This window comes from Hyperolius riggenbachi, chromosome 1, assembly GCF_040937935.1.
Source record: "Hyperolius riggenbachi isolate aHypRig1 chromosome 1, aHypRig1.pri, whole genome shotgun sequence".
Taxonomy (NCBI): domain Eukaryota; kingdom Metazoa; phylum Chordata; class Amphibia; order Anura; family Hyperoliidae; genus Hyperolius; species Hyperolius riggenbachi.
In genome coordinates this window covers 70264096-70289649 of record NC_090646.1, presented here as the reverse complement: position 1 = coordinate 70289649, position 25554 = coordinate 70264096, and the positions used below count along the sequence as shown (strand labels likewise).

General features: G+C 42.9%; 1 protein-coding gene across 17 annotated transcripts in view; it reads right to left on the bottom strand.

Annotated features, from left to right (window-relative positions):
• CTNNA2 (catenin alpha 2) overlaps positions 1 to 25554 on the bottom strand; it is a 3078224-nt gene that overhangs the window by 296266 nt on the left and 2756404 nt on the right. For all 17 annotated transcript variants that reach the window (XM_068274961.1, XM_068274945.1, XM_068274955.1 and 14 more), the window contains 2 exons: positions 16666 to 16817; positions 6248 to 6361 (listed from right to left, as the gene is read on the bottom strand). In XM_068274961.1, coding sequence (XP_068131062.1) covers positions 6248 to 6361; positions 16666 to 16817 — 266 coding nt within the window. The remainder of the gene's footprint in view (positions 1 to 6247; positions 6362 to 16665; positions 16818 to 25554) is intronic.

Below are 25554 nucleotides of genomic sequence, written 5' to 3'. Positions count from 1 at the left end.
GGTTTTATTTTCATCAAAAAGTTAAATCCCTCACAGACAAGTAAGGGTTGTCTATAGCTTCTAAAATCTAGCTACTGGCTGCGGCCTACGCTGGCACCATAACTTGCAGCATCTCAGATGTAAACTTATCTTAAAAAGTGCATGAGAAGATAGTCTCTTAAATTGCTCTGATTTATCTCTTTGCTGCTCTCATCAGTAAACTTTTATGCTGTATAAAATGTTCTCTGTTGTGTTTCAGACCCAACCGCAGGTTAAATGTGAGAAACAGCAATCTACCAATCTACCGAAACCAGTTCTGAGTGATCAAAAATAAACTTTAGAGTTATCAGGAGTGTTTTAACGCCAAAGTTGGACTTATGAATGTTTGGACTAAGGACCCTGTAATCAGCACAGGTGAAGATCTGGCATGTAACCAGTGGCGTAACTACAATTCATGAGGACCCTCCAACACTTTGAAGGGCCCCATTGGGCACCACTGGTGACCCTCGCAGCTTCGGGGTTCATCTTGCAAGGGTCCTAAAACAAGTGTGGACATCATAATCCATATTATGTGTAGCCACAACAACACCAGATCTGAAGGATATTTTTATCAGAAGAACTGAAGCAATAGTTGGGGCCCACTTACAGCTCTGGGCCCACCTGTGGTCACAAGAGCTGCCCCCGTGTAGTTAAAGAGAAACCATAACCAAGAATTGAACTTTATCCCATTTTTAAAGATTTTACAATGGGCAAACACTGACTAAATCATTTATACATAATTATTGTAAAAACAAAGCACTTTTTTTATTACATTATTTTCACTGGTGTTCCTCTTTAAGCCTTCTGGGTGAAGATATAGCAAGGCACATGTGTGAGACCCCCCTAGCTAGTGACATACTCCCTGCTGGGCAGGAAGTACATCCCTGGGATTCCCTTGGGTTCATGCCTGCGTTGCGTGTTGCACCACGCTCCCGTCGTGCACAATTACTGCGTCGCTCATTGACTTGCATTACTGCATAATCCGTGCGGTAGGCATGGATCATGCGGTAACATGCTGCACCTTTTGCGGCAGAATTGTGACAATTGGCATACTTTGGGCACAACCAGGGGCGTTGCTAGGATCCTAAGAGATCCGGGGCACTTTGGGCACTCTAGACGGAAAATGGGTGTGGCCATGCAATATAATGTGGGTGTGGTCATGGGTGGAGCAAAATTTACATGAACTTAACAGCGGTCTAAGTAGGCCTGCCCAGCAAAATGTTGGATGAAGCTCCCTTTCCACTAATACAAAAAAAAAAAAAAAAAAATGCAGCATGTCACATAAATAGGCAGTGTCACTTAAACATAACTAGGCAGAGTTACCTGTCATCTGTGCTGGCTGGTCTGGCTTTCTGGTGGGTGGGCTGGCCTGCCTCAAGTTATCTGGCAGTTCCCCCCATAGCAATACCTGATCTTCTAGTGGACCCCCTCCCATGCTCCCATTGAGGCACCCCAACTCCCAGCATACCCCCATAGAAGAACAACAGCTCCCTGCATGCCCCCATAAAGGCATCACAACACCCAGCATGGCACCACAGTACCCAGTATGCCCACATAGAGTCACCACAACGCCCAGCATACCCCAGATTGATGCACCACTGCTCCCAGCATGCACACCACAGCTGACTCTGCTTGGGGGACATTAGGGGCACCCCAGAATAGATCCGGGGCACATGCCACTGATTTTTAAGGCTAGCAACGCCCCTGGGCACAACACATCACATCTCATGAAGTGTGCAAGCCTCCACTTGCATGGCCCTTGCGGCAGGGAAGTGTCGAGGAAGAGTACGCAGTGCGACGGAGTGTGCAGGTGTGCAAGAGGTTCAAGGTCTACTTGATCCACCCTTTGCAGATGAACAAGTCAGAGGATGTGCTCTGAGGATACAGCGTAGAATTCACAAAAATGTTCTCCAGAAATACAACAGTGATTTGGGAGTGATCTAAATAACCAAAATTAGTTTTTATTTCAACAGCAAAGAAAGTAATTTAAAAACAAAAACATAAACTACTTGCATTGGGGATAAATAATATGCCCAGCTTTGATGAAGACAGAGCCTTGCAGAAATCTTAAATCATAAACTAAAAATAATACTTCATATCACAAGTCTGGTCTCCATGACAACTGAAGTGATCAGACAGACAATTGATTTTTAGCTATTTTTATGCAACTGTCAAGTTTGCCAAAATAAAGTCATTACATACATTTTTCAGCACAATCATGTGGTACTGAAATAACTTTTTTGATACCTAAGAAGAAAATAATGCTGTTTACCATATATACTCGAATACAAGTCGACCTCATATATAAGTCGACTCCAATATTCAACCCTCTTAATCTGAATTGTTTTATTGACTCAAGTATGAGTCTACCCAGTAAAGTCAAAGTCTACCAGTCAACCTCTCCTGTCACTTAAAGGGGAACTTCATCCAAAAACAAACATACTGTCATTAAGTTACATTAGTTATGTTATTAAAATAGATAGGTAATTGTAATGATCGCTGCTGCAGCAGCTATTACTGGAAGTAGTAGTGCTGCAGCTCAGGCCGTTCTGATCTATTTCCATGCAAGCTGCATAGCTTTGTCTGTCTTTCCCTGCTGTCAGCTTGTGACTGATTATCATTCACCTGTGTGGGAATCTGCATGTCTGCTCCCATTGGATGACCTCAGTATAAAGATCTGCTTCCTGCAGGGTTTCCTTGGGTTTTCATAGCTTCAGCTTAAGCCTGCCTTGCTGTCGCTTTAGCCCCCGATCGTGTTTCTTGTTATAAAGATACTTTGCTGGTCTTTGCATCATATATTGGTTCATTGCCAATATATATGCATACCAGCACGTTTATTATTTTCCTTGTATTTGTGTTACGTTAATACATCAGTGTCGCTGATGTATATGTACACGAACTGTTATATCCTGTGTGCAGTTAGTCAGCTTTCCAGCACGTTTTGGTAGGTTGCGCGTACCGTGACCACCCGTGCTGAGGTAGTTACCCTGCTCCTGGTTCTGTTTGTGGATTGCGTTCATCTCTGCGAAGAGATAACGAATCCTTCTGAATCCTGTTCTGTTACTGTTTTTGGATTGCGTTCATCTCTGCGAGGAGATAACGAATCCTTCTGAATCCTGTTCTGTTACCGTTTATGGATTGCGTTCATCTCTGCGAAGAGATAGCGAATCCTTCTGAGTCCTGTTCCCTGTATTACTCCAGTCCTAGTCAGCGTTCCTGCTTATGTCATATATCGGTTCATTGCCGATATATACATATGTTAGTCAGACGTTACAAATAGTTTCATTGATAGCTGTAATTGTAATACGCTAGGAAAACATACTTATTGTATATTTATCTGTGTTACGTTCATCTATCTTAATCCTGCTATTTTCTGACTATCCTGTCCTGTCTTTGTGAGGCACGCCATCGCCGCATCGCATTGGCTGCCTCATTCCAGTCTGTCTGGTTTTGGACGCTTGCTGTCGCTAAGTAGCCGCTAGCTAGCAAGCGTTCATTCTGTCTACCTGTCCTGATCTCCTCAGTTCTGGTTTATGCGCTCAGCGCTACTTTGCGCTGAGACGTTATAACGAAAAGCATTGTTTGTGGCTGTCAGATCTGCACCGGCTCTGTGCGCCACAATCTCCTATTGGAGTCAGTCCTCCCCTCCACTATACTAGGGATAGCCTGTTTCCTTGTGCTAGTGTGTGTACCTCCTCCACGCCAGCTCATGCGTTGCATGCTGACTGTGGAGAATACACCACCAAGCCTTACAGTAATATAATCTCTTACTCACAACGTTTTAAAAGAACAGGCAAATGTTTGTGATTTTATGGGGGAAGCCATCTTTTTCATGGGGGCAGCCATCTTTTTAGTTGGAAGGAGGTGACAGGGAGCATGAGACACAGTTCCAACTGCCCTGTGCCCTGATCACCCCTCCCAGCTGCATGCGCTAGGCTTCAAATATCAAATTCAAAATAAAATTTAAAAAAAACTGCACCAAAACAGCAGGAGAACAACAACATCAGAAATCCCATCATGCTTTGCACAGCATTAGGGGGAAAATGTCCGGGCAGTTTTCTTCTGTGCAGCTAAAAATGAGGCTTGGGTAAGAAAATCAAAGTTCTGATGCTGTGCAACTGTTAAAGAAACACCAAGCCTTTTCATTGCTGCTGAGTAGATTTTTAGTCTGGAGGTTCACTTTAAGTGCAGCCAATACCTCCTTTAGCCCCCCATGTGCAGCCATTATTTCCTCCCCTTCCTGTAGCCCAGTATGTTCTCCCTGCCCCTTTCCTTGTTAATTGTTGTGGCCAGGACTTTCAGACCTGTGTCTTCTTGACATTTCCTTTACCATTTACTTACCCAGTGGTAAGTATCACTTACCACTGGGTAAACTGCTGCAAGTGGGAATGTCACTATTAGTACACACATTACTCAGTGTGCTCAGTGTTGCCCGTGACGCCTGTATAAGTTGAGCCCTTTACTTTTATGTAGTGATGGGCGAACACCTGGATGTTCGGGTTCGGGAAAGTTCCCCGAACATGGCCGAGATGTTCGGCATGTTCGGGCCGAACCCCGAACTTCCCGAACATCCCACTTTTGGGGGCCCTATGGGGTCGCAGGCATAAGGGGGGAGCATGCCCCGATCGCGGAGGGGTCGGAAATTTCCCCCACCCCCTCCGCTAGCGCTCCCCCCTCTGCCCGCTTCCCCATACAAAAGTTTCAGGAAAGTACCTGTGGTAGTGGATGGCCTGGCAGTGGCACTGTGGAGTGAGGAGGAGGAGTCCGGAGAGTGACGTGTTGAGGGAGGCCGGGCAGTACAGAACCCCAACACTACTTTTATGAAGTGAATCAGACCTAAATTTCTAGACTTATACTCGAGTATATACAATTTGTCCATTCCAAGATTTATATAAAGTTTCAAAACATATTTAAAGCGTGACTCTAGGACAAAAGTTTATGTCTATATAGTAATACAATTTTGCATGTAAGCATTATAACTGAATCCCTTTTAGTATTCTTTTTTAACTTCAGCTTGAAGCAGCTATTGTTTTCCTCAAGTAAAGTTGCAGGAAACCATGGCAAAAGTGTAGGGTTTGGTATAAAAGATACCAGGAATTCTAAATCTGTTTGTCACTTTGGTTCTGTAGTCTGTACAAAGCAGGAAACAACATGTATTGCTCCCTTTACACTCCTAGGGCTTTTCTGTCTTTATTGCACATATATATCTGACAGGGAGCAGGTATCCTACACACCTATAAGGTTGCATAGTATGTGTAGGACCTGCACTTCTATGGGGGATAACTAGGCAATTGCCAAGAGACAGGATGGCCTTGGGGACCTGGTCCTACTCCTACTCACCTAGCAGAGTATTTGTGCAGTGGAGCCATGTGCCTATGTTTACCCGATCCTGCCTCACATATCCTCCTCCTCCCAGTAGCTTCAGCCACTCGCTCTATGCTGCATACACTGATCCCAATCATGTGATATGAGGAGCCGTGTATGCAGGGAGTGAGTGGCTCAGGCTTCCAGGAGGAATAGGAGACACAAGGCAGGTTTGGGTAAATATAGACACATGGCTCCAAGAGATTTTGGGCTAGCCCATCTCTCCCCATGGGACATTTTTATATTATTTTCTTAATTTTTTTTCAAAAGCACTCCCTGGAAGGACTTTAAAATGGGTAAGGCCATTGTCTCCTGTACAAACTATTCTGACAGTTGAAGTATCTAGGTAGTGCTCTTGAAAAAAAAATAACTCAGAGGATTTTCCATGTGAAGATGGATTAGTCCAAAATCTGTCAGATCTGTCATATTTCTACTGCTTACTGTAAGTAACTGGAGTATAAGAGAAAAGTAATTTATAGTGCATTTTAGTCTGAAGCAAATGTACAAACTAATACATATGTATTTCACCTTTTTCAAATTTTTGTGATAGTGGTCCTTTGAGCCTCAGTTCAGGAGATTCACCCTAATTTCTTGTAGGCAACAACCACATCTGTTGTGACCACAACAGTTGATCCACTGACAGATGTTTCACAATATTTTGTTCAGTTGTATTTTCCTATGCCAAACAGGCATGGAAGAGAGTCTTCCTAGTTGGTACACATACACTTACACTTTGGATGTTACTTCCAGAAACGGAACAAAGCATATTAGGCAACATGATTGAAGTTGAGTAGGCTTATGTCTATAGAGGAAGGAATGCAGTCAATAAAAGGAAAACAACCTTTTCAGATTTCCCAGTACTCACCCTTGCACTCTGTCCAGCAATGAGCTGGTCATCTTCTGTCTGGACACTTGTTCTGCTTCTGACATCATAATCTTCTTGCTCAAAGTCGGAGTCATCTTCCAGTTCTTCTGGTGTCTAATCAGGAAAAGTAAACCATTAGAATAGCAAAGAAACACACTGTGAAGAAGAGCTATGTCTTAGCTAGCTGTACACCTCAGATGGTAGTCAGGTGCATAGTTTCACTGTCTGAGGACAACCATAGATCCAGCATTAGGCCTAAACATGGTCAAGCAAGTGCTGCTCACCAGACCTCTGAAATCTAATTAGGTTCTTGAAGGACAGTTTAGTTTAATGCTCCTTTTCTGTTTTGTTTAATTATTGATTATGCAATCTTGTCCAGACTAATCACATGTGTAGATGTAGTAGCAGTCGAGTATAGTACTATGTTAGCCATTAGTAAAAGGCAATCAGTAAAAAACATTATCAGCTGAAAGCTTACTCCTTTTCTTCTAAGTTAGCCAATAAATAGTATCAACCTGATTCAAAACATCTTGCATAAGTGTAGAATATGAGCGGACAGATTGAGTATACAGGTCAAACAATTCTGGCCATCCCTAGTTGTATATTTAACTGACATTCAGCTTGATTTGCAAACGCTCGTTAAAAACAATTAGCAGACGCTATGCACGCTGCGCTTGCTCCTTGCAGCGTAGCGTGCCTTACATAGCAACGCGCATTCTTTTATATACCAGTCGCTGCCGTGAAGTATTGTCATCCCGATACTTAACTTGCGCGCCCGCTACTATGTTAATTAACAGTTACTATGTAATTAACTAATTAGCGTGCATATTGGCCGCTAATTGTTTTTAACGAACGTTTTTAAATCAAGCTGATTACGTTTTTATGTCATAATTAAAAAATTGCAATCGCTAAAAATCACATAAAATTTTGCGTAATTACGACTGTATAGGAATTTCCATAATTACAATAATTTTTGTAACTGCAATTATTTTTTTTCCAGAATTTTTGTGTAAAACATGACAATGATGATTCCATGTTACTCCTAATTTTGAAATTTTGTGTAATTTTAATTAGGCAAAATATGAAATTACGAGTAACACAAAATGAAATACAAATGTATGATTTAATGCAAAATTACAAAACAAATGTACTAATTCATTATGAATGTTCCAAACATTACAAATTACCATTTTGTGTCGTAATTGCAAATTCCGTGTCGTAAATTACGCAAATGCAAAATTTGGGCTCATCACTAACATACAGTACTTGTATTGAAATGTTAGCATCTTAACATGGGCAAATCAATAATGCAGTAATGCAAGTAGCCCCATTCTAATACATGTTAGGCTCACTTATGTATAAGTACTCTGACACTAACAAAATGTGATTGAATATAAAAAAAGGCACTTTAAAAGTGCACTTATCTCTTAATGCCTGTCATGCTGAAAATGAATAATGTGGAAAAAAATAAACCCATTTAGATAACAGAAGAGCTTTGTTAGGAATTAAATTAGCACACACAATGTGTTTCAGGCACTGGAAATAAAGTGTGATGAAAAATACAAAAAGAAAAGAAATACCCTTGTATTCTATTGGTGTATTGTGGCGAGCCAGACCCGGCTTTGGAATTGGCAGGATCTTTAATACTCTAACTGCTGGGAGAATGACAAGCAGACTGTCCAGATCGATAAACAGAGATAAGATACAGATAGATAGCAATGGGCAGGAGACAGATACAGTGGCGCGGGCCAGTATTGACCACTCTCTCTACTGTGAAGAATTGATGAGGTAAACACATCGGAGTGGAATATAGTCCGTCTGAACGATTGAACGTAGAAATAGGTCTTTATTGAATATCAGCCATCCCAGCTGATAGTAAACTTTAGGTAACCTTATGGTAAAACTATATGGAACAATCCTAGCAGGTACGTGAGGAGTAATCGATGTAAAGATTACCTGGACGTAGCATTGGATGTGACCTTAGAGTATTGAGCCACAAACCTGGGCAACTTAACTAGATGACAAAATGATACATTATAACAGCTTAACTGTTAAAGTGACCATGAATAGAACTGTTAGTTGTCAAAGTCATTTTATAGTTATTAAAGAAAACTTTTTTTTTAATTGAACCACTTTGGGACTGCACTATTAGAAATCTACATTGAGTTTGTGGATGTTACATTCCGAGATGAAGTAGATCTTCATAGCAATGATTCTGGTGTCTCTGAATACACGCCGCTACCGGAATCTACATTCCAATAGCTCGGTCCCAAAGTGCCTAGTTTAAGCACACCTGAAGCAAAAATAAGCTTATGAGATAATGTGTATGTGTAGTACAGCTAAGAAATAGAACATTAGTAGCAACAAAAAGAGTTTCATATTATTATCCAGTACAGGAAGGGTTGAAAAAAAATAGTTTTTTATCTATGCAAAAGAGCTTTTTTGAGCTCTTCCACCCACTGGGTCAAATCCAGTCCTGCTTTCTGAAGCACTTAAACAATATTATATATATATATTTATTTATTTTTTAAAAGCTATATAACTGAAAATAAAAATATGAGACTCTTTTCTGTGAAGGAAATTCTCCAAGACCACACTTACAATCAAGTTAAGATGATTTTTTGCTCACATGAGGAGGCAAGATACAACTGTCCCTCTATTGGTTCTAGACATCATGACCCATGCAGTAGGGCTGCTCAGACTATGGCCTCAATTCACTAAGATCGTGCTGGAGATAAGGCAAGAGAAAACTTACCTCCACACAGTGAGAGAGTTATCGTATCTCTTCTTTCCTTAAGTTACCCCCTCTGTAGTTAATTTACCTCCTCTGTTGTTATTTTCACACGCAGTTAATTAACAGCCTGTCTTTAACTCTGGAGTTATTTTAAGGATTGGAGAGTTAACTTAAAGACAGAAGAGTTAACTTTAGGTTTGCCTGAGGTAAAATGTTTCCTGAATGCGACATGCCTTATCACCATGGTGATAACTATAGAAACGTTATTAAAGACAGGAGATAAGCTTAGTGAATTGAGGCCAATGTCTAGCTTGAGGGTTTAGAGACTTGACTGTCTCTGCTGGCAATAACCCAACTTTATATAGAGGAATATTTCCTGACTTATCTCAGCCTCTGGACCATGATACGTTGTCTGAACGACTGGGTTTGACCTTTATTACCACATCCAAAAGTAGGCTGGGTGTCGTCTCACAGACTATTTTTAACAAGAGAAAGGAAATAACATGTCTTGAAGCCATGTCTACAAAGAGTGGGGGCTAGTTCAGTTTAGGAAAAACAGAGACAGATTATTAAAACATATAAATGACTATAATACCAGATTAAATTTACTTTAACATTTTCTTTGCTACTAACGTTCTATTAATTGTCCGTACTACACATACAATTTATTATATCATAAGGTTTATTTTCGCTTCAGGTTTGCATTAAGTATAGCAGAGGAAAAGTGTGCTCATCCGACCCCAAAAGTTGGAGCATGGAATAGTGGTTTCAAACTAATATCTTGAGAAAAAATTGGAAGGATACGCTCACTGATTTACATTCAAATGTCTAATCTTTATTGTTTGATGCGCACAAATTCAGCAAATGAATTTGCTGATTGTCCTATTTCTCTGCATCAAACAATAAATATTAACCTTTTTAACATGCATTGGTAAGCTGATCCTTCTTATGTTTTTATCTTGCCTATCTGGTTTTTAATAGCACATTATAGACCAACTGACTAGTTGTGGCTAATAGTACACAAGTCAAACCAGGCCCGGATTTACCTCACAGGAGCCTATTGGCACAGGTGTCCTGGCAGCCTAGACTTTCCACTTCTTGAACCTACAAACCTCCACCAAATTGCATTGCAAGTGATGTCACTTCTCCATTACTTCCCTTGCCTTTCATTGCCACAGGTGCCCCTTAGCATTAGGTAGCCAGAGGTACCCTTAGTATTAAGTAGCCAGTGGTGACATTGACTGAAGGGAGATCTCGTCAGAGTAATGCCAAGAGCTGGGTGAGTAACCCTTCATTTACACTTTGCTCAGGACTCTGCATAGGGAAGGAGGGAGGCACTAGGGGAGGGGAGTGAGCCGCCTTTCCACCATCCTGGCGGTATGGACGAGCTCAGCTCGTCCATTACCGCCGGAGGCTGCCGCTCAGGCCCTGCTGGGCCGATTTGGCTCAAATAAAAAGCAGAACATGCAGCCAGCACTTTGCCAGCCGCGTGTGCTACCTGATCGCCGCCGCTCTGCGGCGATCCGCCGCGAGCAGCGGCAAAAGAGGGTCCCCCCAGCCGCCCGAGCCCTGCGCAGCCGGAACAAAAAGTTCCGGCCAGCGCTAATGGCTGGATCAGAGGCGGCTGACGTCAGGACGTCGGCTGACGTCCATGATGTCACTCCGCTCGTCGCCATGGCGACGAGGTAAGCGAAACACGGAAGGCCGCTCATTGCGGCCTTCCGTGTTACTTCTGGCCGCCGGAGGCGATCAGAAGAACGCATCCGGGGCGCCCTCTAGTGGGCTTTCATGCAGCCAACTTTCAGTTGGCTGCATGAAATAGTTTTTTTTTTATTAAAAAAAAACCCTCCCACAGCCGCCCTGGCAATCTTAATAGAACGCCAGGGTGGTTAAGCGCCTGTAGGCACGTGCCAATTGTGTCTTATGGTTAATCCGGCCCTGGGCCAAGCCATTTAACTTGACTGACATTACTTTAACATTTTTTGGGGGGGAGGTTATACCATGTTCGTCAGACATGCCATTTTATTGCACTTAGCTGTGGTTACAGCAGGACGGAGTAACCCACCAAAATGTTTTTCCCTAATTGACTTCAATGATGTTTGGATTTTATGCCCTCCGAATTCCTGACTAGTTGACTTGTACAGCCAAATGGCCCTCAAACTAAGTGAACGCTCATAGTGTGTAGAACACGTACACCCTGCAATGCAGATCTTTCTTTGTGCTGATAAAATAAGGGTAGGTTTACTATACCATTTGACTCACTAGTTGTTATATATTTTTATGACAGTAAGTCATACACAGATTTACAGTTCATCTCTCTGGTGGATAGCTGCCTATCAGACATTGCACCCAGCATTTTTACTGAATGACAGCCGAGACAAAAATTAATTACGGAATAAGCCCCGTAGGCCCAGATGGATGAAACTTTTGACATGACCTCTCCCGTCTTATCTTTTTTTTTTTGTCTTTAGACTACTGTATACAAAATGTGTTTTAAGCAGGTAGCAGGTCAATATGTACTTAACATAACTTGGCTCACATCAAATAAAACCTGACAGTGCTTTTCAGACCTCATTTTTAGAGATGTAAGCAGATAAATTAATATGCAAATCTGAACTTTTACTGTGAGGATTGCGCTTAGCCCTTTCCACCTCCCAAGCTTTCCTATTGGTCCTGCGAGGGGTGATGTCACTAACCTCAACTTCGCTTCCACCTTCAGGAATTTTTTGTTAGCTTCATAGCTTTCGCCTCAGGAAATGCAAATCATTTTTACACCGCAGCTGTCACTGAACGTTATCCCTGATTATGTATTTCTACCTCATGTGCTCAATTTATGCTGCCTATGTTTATGACAGGTGTGAACTGACGCCAAAGCCATCCAAGAGAATAAATGTGCAGATATATCAACAAACAGATGTGGTTTGGTCAGATTAAATACAAGAACACTGTACCCTAAATATCCTAGCTGGAATGCATGTGTAGTTTTTATTCATTATGCACTGTTTTCTGGAGTTGTAAAATACATATTTTAATATATAGATAGTTTTCTTTAACCCTTTAGCAGCTAATTTATTTAGACATTTTCAAGTGTTCCAGGCCTATTTTAGCACATTATTTTCTTATTTGTTACATTTTCTTTGCTTCTAATTAGTGTTGTAATGTGTATTTACAACCACTTTTCACTAGGGGGCAGTAGGAGACAATAACAGAGGACTTCTGCTTTCAATTTCTAAATTTCCTGCTAGCAGAGCGAGATCAAAGCATTACAAGAATTTACAACATGACGAGTTCTGTCAACTGAGGTCAAAAGTCGCTTATCTTAAACGAGATACCGCTACTGAAGCTGCTAATGGGTTAAAACACACAGAGGAGATCCCGAGGACACCGAGGGGCCTCAAAGACTACACGGGGTTAAAAGATGCCCCAGATCAGTAAAAGTCATCTTTTTTGACCCAGCCAGGCAGATAGTGCTCTCTCATCCCTTCACTTAGATCACATGACTAGAGATGGCCACAGCTGGCCACTGTGTGCTTTCATCTAGGACAGGGGACCCCAAACTTTTTCGGTCAAGGGCCGGGCTAACATACTTCAGACTGCTGGGGGGCCGGAAGATACATAAAATGATGTTAAAAAACATTACATTGAATCTAGGTATTGATTCCCCCCCAATCATGCCCGGAGGAGAACTTCCAGCAGCAGCCATTCAGTCATGCAGTGCTCGAAGAACATCTTTTTGCACCAGACAGTGAAGCGTACCCAGGTGACATCCTGCCGTCCAGTTGGACAGCAGTATAACCTGATGTAAAATCGGATTGGAATCCAACGAATGACTGTTTGCTGGCTTCTACGTATGTGGATGGGTGGTGCCAGCACTGCTAATCTATATGCAGGCCACTGATATTTAAAGGTGCAGTGGGCCACATCTATAAGTTGTACATTTTGTGTTTGGGTGCCAGTGAGAAAGCTTTGGGGGGCTGCATTTGGCCTGTGGTCGTAGTTTGAGGACCACTGATTTAGGAGAATAGGATGTGCTTGAATAAATATTCCTTATTTTTGTAGTTGCACCTATCGTAAGCAGTGTTGGTCTTCAAATTCCGGGTCAGATTCACAAACTTGAATTAGGCTGAACACCGGACTTCAGCACCCAAGCTAGTGGACAGGGTCATGCCGTGCTTCACATGACTCCGATGTTTCATACTACTGTCTTAGAAAGAGGAAGCATTGTAGTCACTTGAAGCACGACGTGGACCACAACCACATGACCTAGTCCACTAGCTTGGGTGCTGAAGTGCAATATTTAGCATAATTCAGGTTTCTGAATGCAGGATCTCAAATATGAACAGGAACACTAATCGTAAGTAGAGAAGCTTCTTAGTTTACTTCTGTAATAATGTTATTGCTTGGTGTGTGTATTTGCTTGGTGTGTGTGTGTGTGTGTCTGTATGTGTGTGTGTGTGTCTGTATGTGTGTGTGTGTGTGTGTCTGTATGTTTGTGCGTGTGTGTGTGTGTGTATGGTGTGTGTGTGTGTATGGTGTGTGTGTGTGTGTGTGTGTGTGTGTGTGTGGTGTGTGTGTGTGTGTGTGTGGTGTGTGTGTGTGTGTGTGTGTGTGTGTGTGTGTGTGGTGTGTGTGTGTGTGTGTGTGTGGTGTGTTGTGTGTGTGTGTGCGTGTGGTGTGTGTGTGTGGTGTGTGTGTGTGTTGTGTGTGTGTGTTGTGTGTATGTGTGTGTGTATGTGTGTGTGTATGGTGTGTGTGTGTGTGTGTGTGTGGTGTGTGTGTGTGGTGTGTGTGTGTGTGTGGTGTGTGTGTGGTGTGTGTGTGTGTGCGTGTGGTGTGTTGTGTGTGTGTGTGTGGTGTGTGTGTGTGTGTGTGTGTGTGTGTGTGTGTGTGTGTGTGTGGTGTGTGTGTGTGTGTGTGTGTGATGTGTGTGTGATGTGTGTGTGTGTGTGGTGTGTGTGTGTGGTGTGTGTGTGTGATGTGTGTGTGTGGTGTGTGTGTGTGTGTGTGTGTGTGTGTGTGTGTGTGTGTGTGTGTGTGTGTGTGTGTGTGTGTGTGTGTGAAACAGTAAATTCGGGCGCCTGAGGCTAGTGGACAAATCGGGCGCCGCCATTCACTCCTATAATAAATATCGTTTAATGGGCGCCCGATAGGAAAAAAGGGCGCCGGTGAAAAATAACGTTTTAAAAGCGGCGCCCGGAGACTTAATGTTTTATTACTGCTTCTCATGATTACACATTATTTAATGATTTATACATTTTTAAATATTATTTTTAAACGAAAAACAGTACAATATTTTTTTTTCAAACATTATTTTTAAACAAAAAACAGTACATTTTTTTTTTTACATTATTTTTAAACGAAAAAACCAACAGGGGGGTCTTAGGTTTAGGCACCAACAGGGGGGTCTTAGGTTTAGGCACCAACAGGGGGGGTCTTAGGTTTAGGCACCAACAGGGGGTCTTAGGTTTAGGCACCAAAAGGGGGGTCTTAGGTTTAGGCACCAACAGGGGGGTCTTAGGTTTAGGCACCAACAGGGGGGTCTTAGGTTTAGGCACCAACAGGGGGGTCTTAGGTTTAGGCACCAACAGGGGGGTCTTAGGTTTAGGCACTAACAGGGGGGTCTAGGGGTTAGGGGTAGGTACAGGGAGGGTTACTTAGGCACCAACAGGGGGGGTCTTAGGTTTAGGCATCAACAGGGGGGTCTAGGGGTTAGGGGTAGGTACAGGGAGGGTTACTTAGTAATTTTTTTTTTAACGTTATTATACGTTTCAGTATTTAAACGAAAGATTAACGTTTTTACAATTGCCGATTTAATGCACATTATTTAATGATTTATAACTTTAAAAAACATTAATTTTAAACGAAATACAGTACAATACATTTTTAAACGTTATCCATGCTTATCGTTAAAAACCCGGCGCCCTTTTTTCCCAGCGCCCCTTTTTAACGTACGCGCGTGTGTGTGTGTGATGTGTGTGTGTGTGTGTGTGTGTGTGTGTGTGTGTGTGTGTGTGATGTGTGTGTGTGTGTGTGTGTGTGTGTGTGTGTGTGTGTGTGTGATGTGTGTGTGTGTGTGTGTGTGTGTGAGACCTTAGCGACCTGCGTGAGCCGTCATCATTCTCACCCTGTCTGTGCCCAACTAGCTTTGTAATCATGTAGGATATAGGTAGATCTAACCTATACATAAAATCAAGTGTAAAGTGTATGATTTTATGTATGGGGTAGATTTGCATATATAATACATGATTAAGGCTATTAACGATTTGATCTAGCTAATGAACACTGTCAATTTTATAAAATCATGTTGATTATTATTATGGTATATTAGATCGTTAGCTTAGCCAGTTGTTTTTATGACTCCCTTTTTATTTGTCTGTAGAAGCAGGATCTCACCTGCGAAACACATTGCACTCTAGAGTAGTCCACCACTACCTGCCTTTTTATAATTTTTAGTAAATATTGTTTTTACCCTTGTTGGCACCTCTGTTCAAACTTACAGTATAAGCTACTATGTAGTGTGTCTACTGTATATTTTGAATGTAAATTAGCTACAGCATGTTTTGATGCCTGTTTGATGAGCATGCTTTTAAATCAATTAATCCACTGTAATTCTGTATATCAAAGCTTACCATTTATTAACCTTTTACCTGTAATTTTTTTATTAGGTGTGTTAGTTGCAGTGCCATTTGTTTTTTGTTTACCTCCCCCAGTGTAATGTGCAGTATCAGGGAGCACTTCACACTTATCTGAACCAGGACACAGGCTTCAGTCTCCCATTGCAGGATTGGGTACCCTCTTCAGCCATAGAGCACTGCTGTAATGCCAACATCCTCCTCCAGGTCCCAATCACATGATAGGTGATCAGGACCCACAGGGAGGATATGAGCATTACAGGGCCGATCTCCTCTTCTACTACTCAGTGGTGCTGTACCACTGACATCCTCCTTTGGGTCCCGATCACGTCATGTCATGTGATCAGAAACCGGAGGAGGATGTCAACATTACAGCGCCACATGGTGGTAGACGAGGAGAGCTGATCCTGCAAGGGGAGAATGAAGCCTGTTTCTGGATCAGGCACAAATTCAGCTTTCCCTGGTACTCTGGTATAAGCACTTAAATACAATGAATACAGATTTCACAGGCTAGCAATAAGTCAATTCTTTGTGTTAAAAAAATAATAGTCACCGTCAGTATCGTACCTACACATGTTGTAATCCTTTCTCTTACTGCCAAAAATAAACTTCATTAGTTTATTTACCTTCATTTCTACAGCCTTAAATTGACCCCCGGGTTATCTTGGGTAATATAAACTGATGGTATGATACTAAAGAGCACAATCAGCAGTTATTCTCAGTGAAAACTAAATGGCAAAGCAATTTTTTGTTCCAGATAAATGCCTTTTGTAGATAATGTGAAATGTAAACTGCTGCTAAGGAGGAAGCCCGTTAGTGTCAGGAGGAAGTCCGCCCCTTTTCATCTTTCAAGTCTACCCATTGGTCCATCAATGTGTGAGATGTATGATTTCAGTGGCCAATAGGGAGCTGCAGGAACTTAGCTCTCAGTTCAGTTTTTCTTTCTTACATTTTCTGAAATGTTCTGTAAATTTAAACCTGTGGTTTTCACTGTAGCCAAGAAAGAACAGCAGTGAGGAGAGAGAGAAGGGCAGCCAGGCTTAAAGTCTTACCCTTATCATAAGCACGGCTTTCCTGATGTCTCGAACACCGTCATATACCAGGCGAGAAGCATCAATAAATTCATTTTCTTCGAATGGCTGGGGGATATTTGAACTCAATGCTTCAATGGCGACTTCCACTTGTTCAGCAAAGCGGGGCATAACTTCACAAGAAGAGAAGAAGAGTGTTAGACTGATTTATGTTACTCAAGTTTCATTTTTATACAAAAAAAATAATTTTCCAAAAAATAATCCAAACTTATGTAAAGTAAAGCCACAAAAGGAAAAGCTCAAGCTACAAAATATGTATAGAGGGCAGCAGACTGGCTTATCATTCTGCTACTAGATACTACATGCCACATTTACATATAATTATTCAAACTTTACATGTAACTCCAACTGTGCAGTATAGGAGAAGCAAGAGTGTACCTCTATACGGGCAAAAGAGCCATTAAAGAGACTCTGAAGTCTCCAGAAAACGCAGTTTTTATGTTACAATGTTGTTAGGCATTAATGCCCCCTCTGAAATGCCGCATCCCTGCTGCGGAAATCTCAGTTAATCACCCCGAAATCCCCAGGGGGAGATATGGGCAGCGCTTCCGCATAGAGGCAGAGCTTTGAGCAGTAGCTCAGCCTCTCCTCCGTCAACCTGCACGGATCGCTGCCCCTCCAGCCCCTCTCAGTCTTTCACTGGGAGGGGCGGGGAGAGGCGGCGATCAGTGATGATTGACGCGCATGGAGGCAGAGCTACAGCCCAAAGCTCTGCCTCCCTGGGCAGCAAAATCCACGACCAGAAAAATTGTGGATTTTTGCCTTGTGGTTTTGAAGGGATTAATAAAGATTTCAGCTGTGGGGATTCAGCATTTCAGAGGGGGCATTCATGCCTACCAAAAATGTAACATAAAAACTATGTTTTCTGGAGGCTTCAGAGTCTCTGTGAAGGTTACCAGAGGTGAAAATCAACTAATGAAATAAACGATTGTATTTATCCTCCTTCTTCTAATTTTTGTTTTGTTATTCCACAGTTTTATTTTATATTTAAATCTACTTTTTACGTTTTTACTGTTTTATGGTTTTTGCTCAATGACACATTCATTTCAGTATAGCAGAGCTAAAGCCCCACCTAGACGGAGCAATTCGGCGATTAGCCGCCGGATCGACTCTTCCGCATCCCCGCGCGTCCCCGCTCGTCCGCGTGTGTGCGTCGGATTCGATACCCGCTCGTCCCCGCCGGCACTGCTTATCTTCCGCTCGATTCCCGGCCATTGTCCACTCATGGGGAACGAGCAGGGAATCGGAGGCGGCGAGATCGGACCTGTCGGATCTTATCAATCGAGCCGCATCAGTGGCTCGATTGATAAGGCACATCGGAGCGTGTAGACCTAGCTTAAAATCTATGAACTATTGACCATTTTTATCACTTTCCTGCTCTCAGAAGCCATTTTCTGCTAGGAAAGTGTTTTATAGTTGTAATTTCTTATCAGTGAGGGTCACACTGTAGTCTGACCCAGTCCTGACCCAGACAGGAATTGCCACTTACATACCTGATGTTTAACTCTTTCAGACAGAGAAAGAAAAAAAGGAACACAACATAGTTATTTGTGTGCTAGGCACTGTACATACATGTCTATCTCATCATGTCACATGTCACCTTGGGTATCCTTTAAAGGGAACCAAATATAGGCTTACTAAAAAATGTGATACTTACCCAGGGCTTCTTTCAGCCCCATGAGCACCAATGTCCCTTGATGTCCTCCCAAGTGCCTCTGTTCGGCCGCAGCCAGCCACAGTAACTGACTCAGCAGCACCAATCAGGCTCTTCTGCACAGTCACAGAGGGGCCAGGCATGAGTAGAACAGCCGAGTGGCGTGACTGAAGCACATTACCAGGGCTGAATGTGGCTGAACAGAGGCACTCGGGAAGACTGCGAGGGACGCATCAGTGCTCATGGGGCTGGAGGAAGCTTTGGGTAAGTATCACATATTTTACTAAGCCCATCTCAGGTACACTTTAATGTAAAGCTCTGTATTAAAGCTGCCAGGATTGGTGGGTATCAGGGGCAATAACTTACCCCCACGCCTGTAATCATTAGAAAACTCTTCCCTGTCATTGGAAAAGAATGCTGTGGCCATTTTTATCCAAAGCTTTGGCCATCCCCACCTGCATTGTCATGGCCCACCGCCAGCTTAGCGGCAGCCTATTAGGTCACGGCTGCCAAGCAGGGGGTGGGCCAACATGACACAGGCAAGAATGACCACAGCTTTGGAAGACTTAAGAAAAGAAAAAAGCATCACAGTGATTTTGCCAGTTGAAAGGGGGGGGGGGGGGGTTCAGACTTTCAATGATTTTGGGTGTACAGGGGAGTTACTGCCGCAATCCTGGTAGCATGATCAGAAAGCCTTACAATTTAGGCTCTCTATTTTTTAATAGCTCGTTCCTCTTTCAGGACACTATCTATAGGTATGATAGATCCACAAGTTTTTAGTTTTTTTTAAAGAGAGAGCTTGATCTATTTTTTCTTTCACCGGATGACTGCAGCATTAGGTAATTTAATGCTTTGTCTGATACCCGGCACCCTCACACTGTCACAGCACATTTACCATCAACATAATCACTGAAAATAAGTTGTTCCTGATTAATTTAAGTTAAATGTTTTGTTTTTTTAACTTAATTATATTACAGTTTTGCTCTTTGGGGGCTGAAAAAGTTACATAGGTATGGTAAAGACAGAGGAAAACAGGTGAAAAGCTGTGAATCATGGTATACAGGGGTGGGCCAGATGGACGGAGTAGGCAATGTTTTTTACTTTTTATTTGGTGTGCATTGGAAGAGGCAGGGCTGCCATCAGAAATGCTTGGGCTCCATACTGGGAAAACCTACTGAGCCCCCTCACTCCCCTCTCCCATGTTTAAAGAGACTCTGAAGCAAGAATAAATCTCGCTTCAGAGCTCATAGTTAGCAGGGGCATGTGTGCCCCTGCTAAACCGCCGCTATCCCGCAGCTAAACGGGGGTCCCTTACCCCCGAAATCCCCCCCATGCAGCCGGGGATCTCTTCCGGATTGAGGCAGGGCTAACCTCCGCAGCCCTGCTCCACGCGCGTCTGTCAGCACGTATCTCCGCCTCTCCCCCGCCCCTCTCAGTCTTCCTTCACTGAGAGGCGGCCGGAGGCAGGGCTGCAGCCGTTAGCCCTGCCTCTAGGAGCAGCAAAGTCTACGACCAATTTGGTCGTTGATTTTGCAGGGGGGGGGGGGTTGGGGGTGAAGGGACCCCCGATTAGCCGCGGGATAGCGGTGGTTTAGCAGGGGCACACGTGCCCCTGCTAACTATGAGCTCTGAAGCGAGAATTATTCTCGCTTCAGTGTCTCTTTAAGGTGAAGCCCCTATAATTAAGATGGTTTCCAGTGATTAGCAAAGTGCTGTGACACTTGTAATCCTATGGGATTACTCTCACTGTAGTGCTTGAGCAGCGCTTGCCGGCTGCGAAACATGGCAAAGCACAGGCATGGCACAATCACTAAAAATCACAATGCAAAATTGGCCAGCCGAGGCAAACGCAGCCACATTTACTGACATTCTGTACATTCTGTGATAGACTTGCAGCTGTGGCCCGCATGTGTGGCATTCATCACCGGGCCCCAGACTCACTTGGGCCGCATACTGCAAGCCCACCTGTGATGCTCTGAAGGCGGCCCTGGGAAGAGGGGTAGTCTTATACAGCGAGTATATCCCAAACTCTATATTTAAACTGGAAAAGTTGGGGGGTCGTCTTATACGCCCACATCTTCATTATAGAGTCAATTTTAAAGCTTTTGCAATGCTTTTTTACAAAGCAATGGCAACACTTGTAATCTCTTAGCATTGGCCGTTTCATTGTATTTTTCTTTACAGTCTAAATAGTGGACAACCCTCTGACACCGGCACTTCTTAGTTGAGGAAAGATAAGTGCGGACCCTGTTCCTTTGGATTGTAATGCTGTTCTTGTCACTTACACTTTGAAGCTGAAGAAAAAGAAAAGCACAACAGAAATTGCCTTGAGTGGAAATGTGATTGTGTGATAGAGAACACAAAAGAAGCCTCGGCTAACCGAGTGAGAAACGGAAGAGCAACGCTGCACTATCGTGGGGAGTTTCAGAAGCCGACATCAAGACTTCAAAGTGTATTTACACTACATAGCATGGCTCCAGGAAGAGCTCCGACAACAAGGAAACAGCCAGCACAAACTCACATCCTACTGCAGAGATACCAAAAAGCACATTATTTAATGTCTTTACACCTTCCGTTTCACGAGTGTTTAGCGCTCTTCCTATACCTTCCATTATAGCAAAAACGCCCCAAAAATGGTACAGGCACCACTTTGCTGAATGCACAGAGCACGAACCGTGCCTATATGAACCCTCTCATAGAGATTCATTGCACAAGCGTTTTGTGGGCGATTTTAAGAATCACCTGCGCTTGAAAAAAAGCCCTAGTGTGAACGAGCCCTCAGTGTGGTTTTCCTTCTCAATAAAAAGAGAATGGCCGCAATATGTCCACCCTGAGCGATGCAGCTTGTTCGCTCTCAGTTTGGCTCTTTTCCCCTCTCAGAAGGAGCAGCTTAGCATTTTGCTGAGTTTTGCCAGAACAAATCCTTGCCTCCATTCTCCATTTGGTCCTTTGTATCCGTCGAGAAGAGCAGCTTGAGGCCACATGTGTTTTGGGAGGATCAGCCTTTTCTCTGACATTTAATCAATTGATATTCAGGATCTCTGTATAGAACAACTGTGGCTTGTGAGTCACTAATATTTGTTTGGCTGATTCAATGCAATGAAGTGGCTTTCACAGTATCAGCATGGCGGCCTCTTATTTATTTCTGTTACTAAAAACCAGTTCTTTTTGCATATTGTTTTTCATTGCTAGAAAAGGTGAAAAGGGGACCGTGGCATTACTTACACTATTTTCATATTTGATACGGCCGATCAAAATAAATGCCCTTTGGAAAAGTGAGTCACATGACCCAGGGATCTCTGCACAAAATATAGAGCTCAGCTAACTGGAGAGTGGGCGATTTTTCCTCTGCACAGAAATATCACATGACCACAAGCATCTCCTCTATCCTTTATCTGGGTACTCTAGTTTCCTGCTAAATTCAAAGACAAACTGGTCAATCAACTGTCTGAGAAGGTCCTTGATGATCTCCACACTAAGGGGGAGAACGTCTTCAGCCTAGGGAAAGGATGAGACCAGGAGCCCTTATGGTGTAGTATCGTTAGAACAAGTGGGTTATATAATGATGTGGGTAATGAATAATCACAAAGGTGGGTTGCCTTGATGCAACCAATGACAATCGCATGCGAAATAAAAAACCGGTTTCCGCTCTGTGTTCTGGAACACTCTGGGACCAGACAGTCGCTTTCCTCCTATGGTCCTATATACTAGTGGAAGGTCTCCCCAGTAATATAGTAGCACCTCAAAGAGGTATGGGATACGGAGGCAAATCGGTGGAGGCGCCCCCACACTGCTATATGCGCCCCCGCACTGCACGGCTGGCAATTACGGTTTCTGTTTATTGACCTGATGAAGCGGGCTGTGTCCTGTGAAACGCGTTGTTTACAGCGTAACCCTTTAATTTTATTAAATACTCCCTTTTCCACCTATGTGAGTCTTCTGATGAGGTAAGATACCTCTTTTATTTTTATATTTTTCTTTTTATTAGAATACCCTATAAAGGCTTTAATAAGTTTTAAGGGTGCCTCCACCGATTTGCCTTGGTAAATCAACTGGTCCTCCATTAAAATTGGCCGTAGAGTCCACAGTATGTTAATCTCCAGTCCTCAAGTCCCTAGGTCCTCACATACAGTATTTTTGGCAAAGGCCAAACTATTTGATGGGGCTGAATCAGGAACGGTGTGGTTCATCAAGTAGAAGATGATTATCCATTTCTCAGTCCATACTAAATACTGGCATGGATCAGGCCCTCGAGGACTGGAGTTTTACACTTGTACCTTAAAGTGGAATGAAACCCAGCATTTCTTCTTTGCTCTAAAAGATTATTTACAGCATATAATATACTAACACAATTTTTTTTTAAGTAAAACAGCATTCAAAGGGTTAAATCACAGGACTGACTTTTTCTCCTGCAGGGGCAGCCGCATCCGAACTGGTAATAACCTTATCTTGTGTGTACATTCTTCACTTGATGCAATTAAGTAAACACTCTCTAACTGTGCAGAATCCTCTGCTAATGAGCCCTTAACTGAAACACTGCGCTCAGAAATCATTAATGGGTGCATTTACAATACAATAACCACAGTTATGAATAAAATGCTTCAGCTGCTTTCAAAGTAAATAAACTGAACTTTGAGAACTTATAATTTCTAAATGAATGATAATACTGTGCACAAAAGCAAATATGATAATTGTATGGGTTATACAAAGTAGGAAAACACATTTTTTTAAAATATTTTGTCAGAGTTTAAAACCTCTTTAAGGCTTGTACACACGCTTGACTAAAGTCACCTGAGGTGGCCAATAATGACCTCCTCAGCCAAAAAGTGTACAGCAGTGTATGTGGGCACCACAGAAGCAAGGGCACCAAAGCAGCAGGCTAAACTGGTACAGCATTTGCAAGCTTCTACTCTGCTGCTAGTTGTCTGTGCAGCAGCCATTTTCCTTTCTGTGCACGTTTGCATTGTAGCCGGTGGATGAGCAACATTGGAGACGGAAAGGAAGAGGAAGCTTCTGCACTGGGGATGAACGGAGAAATGAGTGACACTGATAGCTGCTGCAGTGAGAAGGTGAGCTGGCTACCTATACTGAAGGGAAGAGGAGGGATTAAAGGAGTCATCTGGCTACCTATACTGGGGGGTTATCAGGCTACCTATACTAGAGGGAAGGAGGAGGAGTCATCTGGCTAACTATACTAGAGGGAAGGGGGGAGGGGTCATCTCTCTACCTATACTGAAGGGGGCAACTGGTGACAGTGGCCTTGGGGCAGTAAAGAGTACAGATCTGGCCCTGTTGTTAGCTACACAGCTGACACAGGTCTCTACTGGCTGACCCAGCAATGTCACCCAAAGAGATCGAGTAGACCGGCGACATAAGTCAAAGGTATGTCCACACCTTTAGACTATAATTGGGAAACTAGACTAGAACTCAGTGGTGCTCGTAATGGCCCAAAAACTTTGTTTTGCAAATTTCGCGAAGTTTTTTGCATCGTAAAACTTTGCATTACATTTCTCGCAGTAATTTAGGAAATTACGGGTATAACGTAATTACTCCTACAGTACTACACATGTAAATTAAATTGCGTAACGTAATAACGCGTTACGCCTGAAAATCCGCGTTAAACTTGCCAATGCGCATACTATACACTGTATATTAATCCGTATAATCATGCTTATAATGCGTAAAAACATACGCATTAAACAGCGCATGCGCTTCTATACAATACCATGCCCGCATGCGCAAATTTGTAAGCGTACATAAATCAAAATACGCGTCAAAAGATACTAAATGACTAATTTCGTAATGAACCGTAATTTTGTGAAATTACGAAGTTATGAGAAATTTCGATACATAATTACGGTTCACACATAATTTATTACGCATTCTCCCATACATTTTGCATTACGATTACGATGGAAAACTGTAAATTCCGTTGCGAAATTTCGCACATGCGAAATTTCGGCCCACCACTGCTAGAACTATAATAAGGATTAGATTGTGCATTCTCCTTAGGGACATTTGGTCACATGGCTAAAGACTCCATTAAGTGCTGCAGAAGATGTGAGTTTTATATAGGGATGGGACGAATCCACAATTTCTTCGAATCCGAATCTAAAAAGGTTCTCGAATATCTCAAACCTTTCGAATCCCGAATCTAATGAATCCTGCACATAAGAATTGTGCGATCCGTGGCATAGTTACCCGCAGTATAGGTACCCAGATATAGGTAGCAAGGTAAAGGTGCCTTCAGTATAGCTAGCTAGGTATGGGTGCCTTCAATATGGGTAGCTTTCAGTATAGGTAGCAAGGTATAGGGGCCTTCAGTATAGGTAGCAAGGTATAGGGCCATAAGTATAGGTAGCAGGGTATATGGGCCTTCAGTATAGGTAGCAGGGTATATGGGCCTTCAGTATAGGTAGCAGGGTATATGGGCCTTCAGTATAGGTAGCAGGGTATATGGGCCTTCAGTATAGGTAGCAGGGTATATGGGCCTTCAGTATAGGTAGCAGGGTATATGGGCTTTCAGTTTAGGTAGCAGGGTATATGGGCCTTCAGTTTAGGTAGCAGGGTATATGGGCCTTCAGTTTAGGTAGCAGGGTATATGGGCCTTCAGTATTAGTAGGTAACTAGGTATAGGGGCCTACAGTATAGGTAGCAGGATATATGTGCCTTCAGTATAGGTAGGTAGCTAGGTATAGGGGCCTTCATTATAGGTAATAAGGTACATGTGCCTTCAGTATAGGTAGGTAGGTAGGTAAAGGGACCTTCAGTATAGGTATACAGGGTATAGGGCCTTAAAGGGAACCTAAACTGAGAAGGATATGGATTTTTCATTTTAACATAATACCAGTTGCCTGACTCTCCTGCTTATCCTGTGTTGCCAATACTTTCAGCCACAGCCCCTGAACAAGCATGCAGATCAGGTGCTCTGACTGAAGTCAGACTGGATTAGCTGCATGCTTGTTTCAGGTGTGTGATTCAGCCCTACTTTAGCCAAAGGGATAAGGACTGCCAGGCAACTGGTATTGATTAAAAGGAAATATCCATATCCCTCTCAGTTTAGGTTCCCTTTAAGTATAGGTAGGTATGTAGGTAGGTATAGGGGCCTTTAGGTAGGTAGGTATAGGGGCCTTTAGGTAGGTAGGTAAAGTGACCTTCAGTATAGATAGCAGGGTATAGGGCCTTAAGTATAGGTA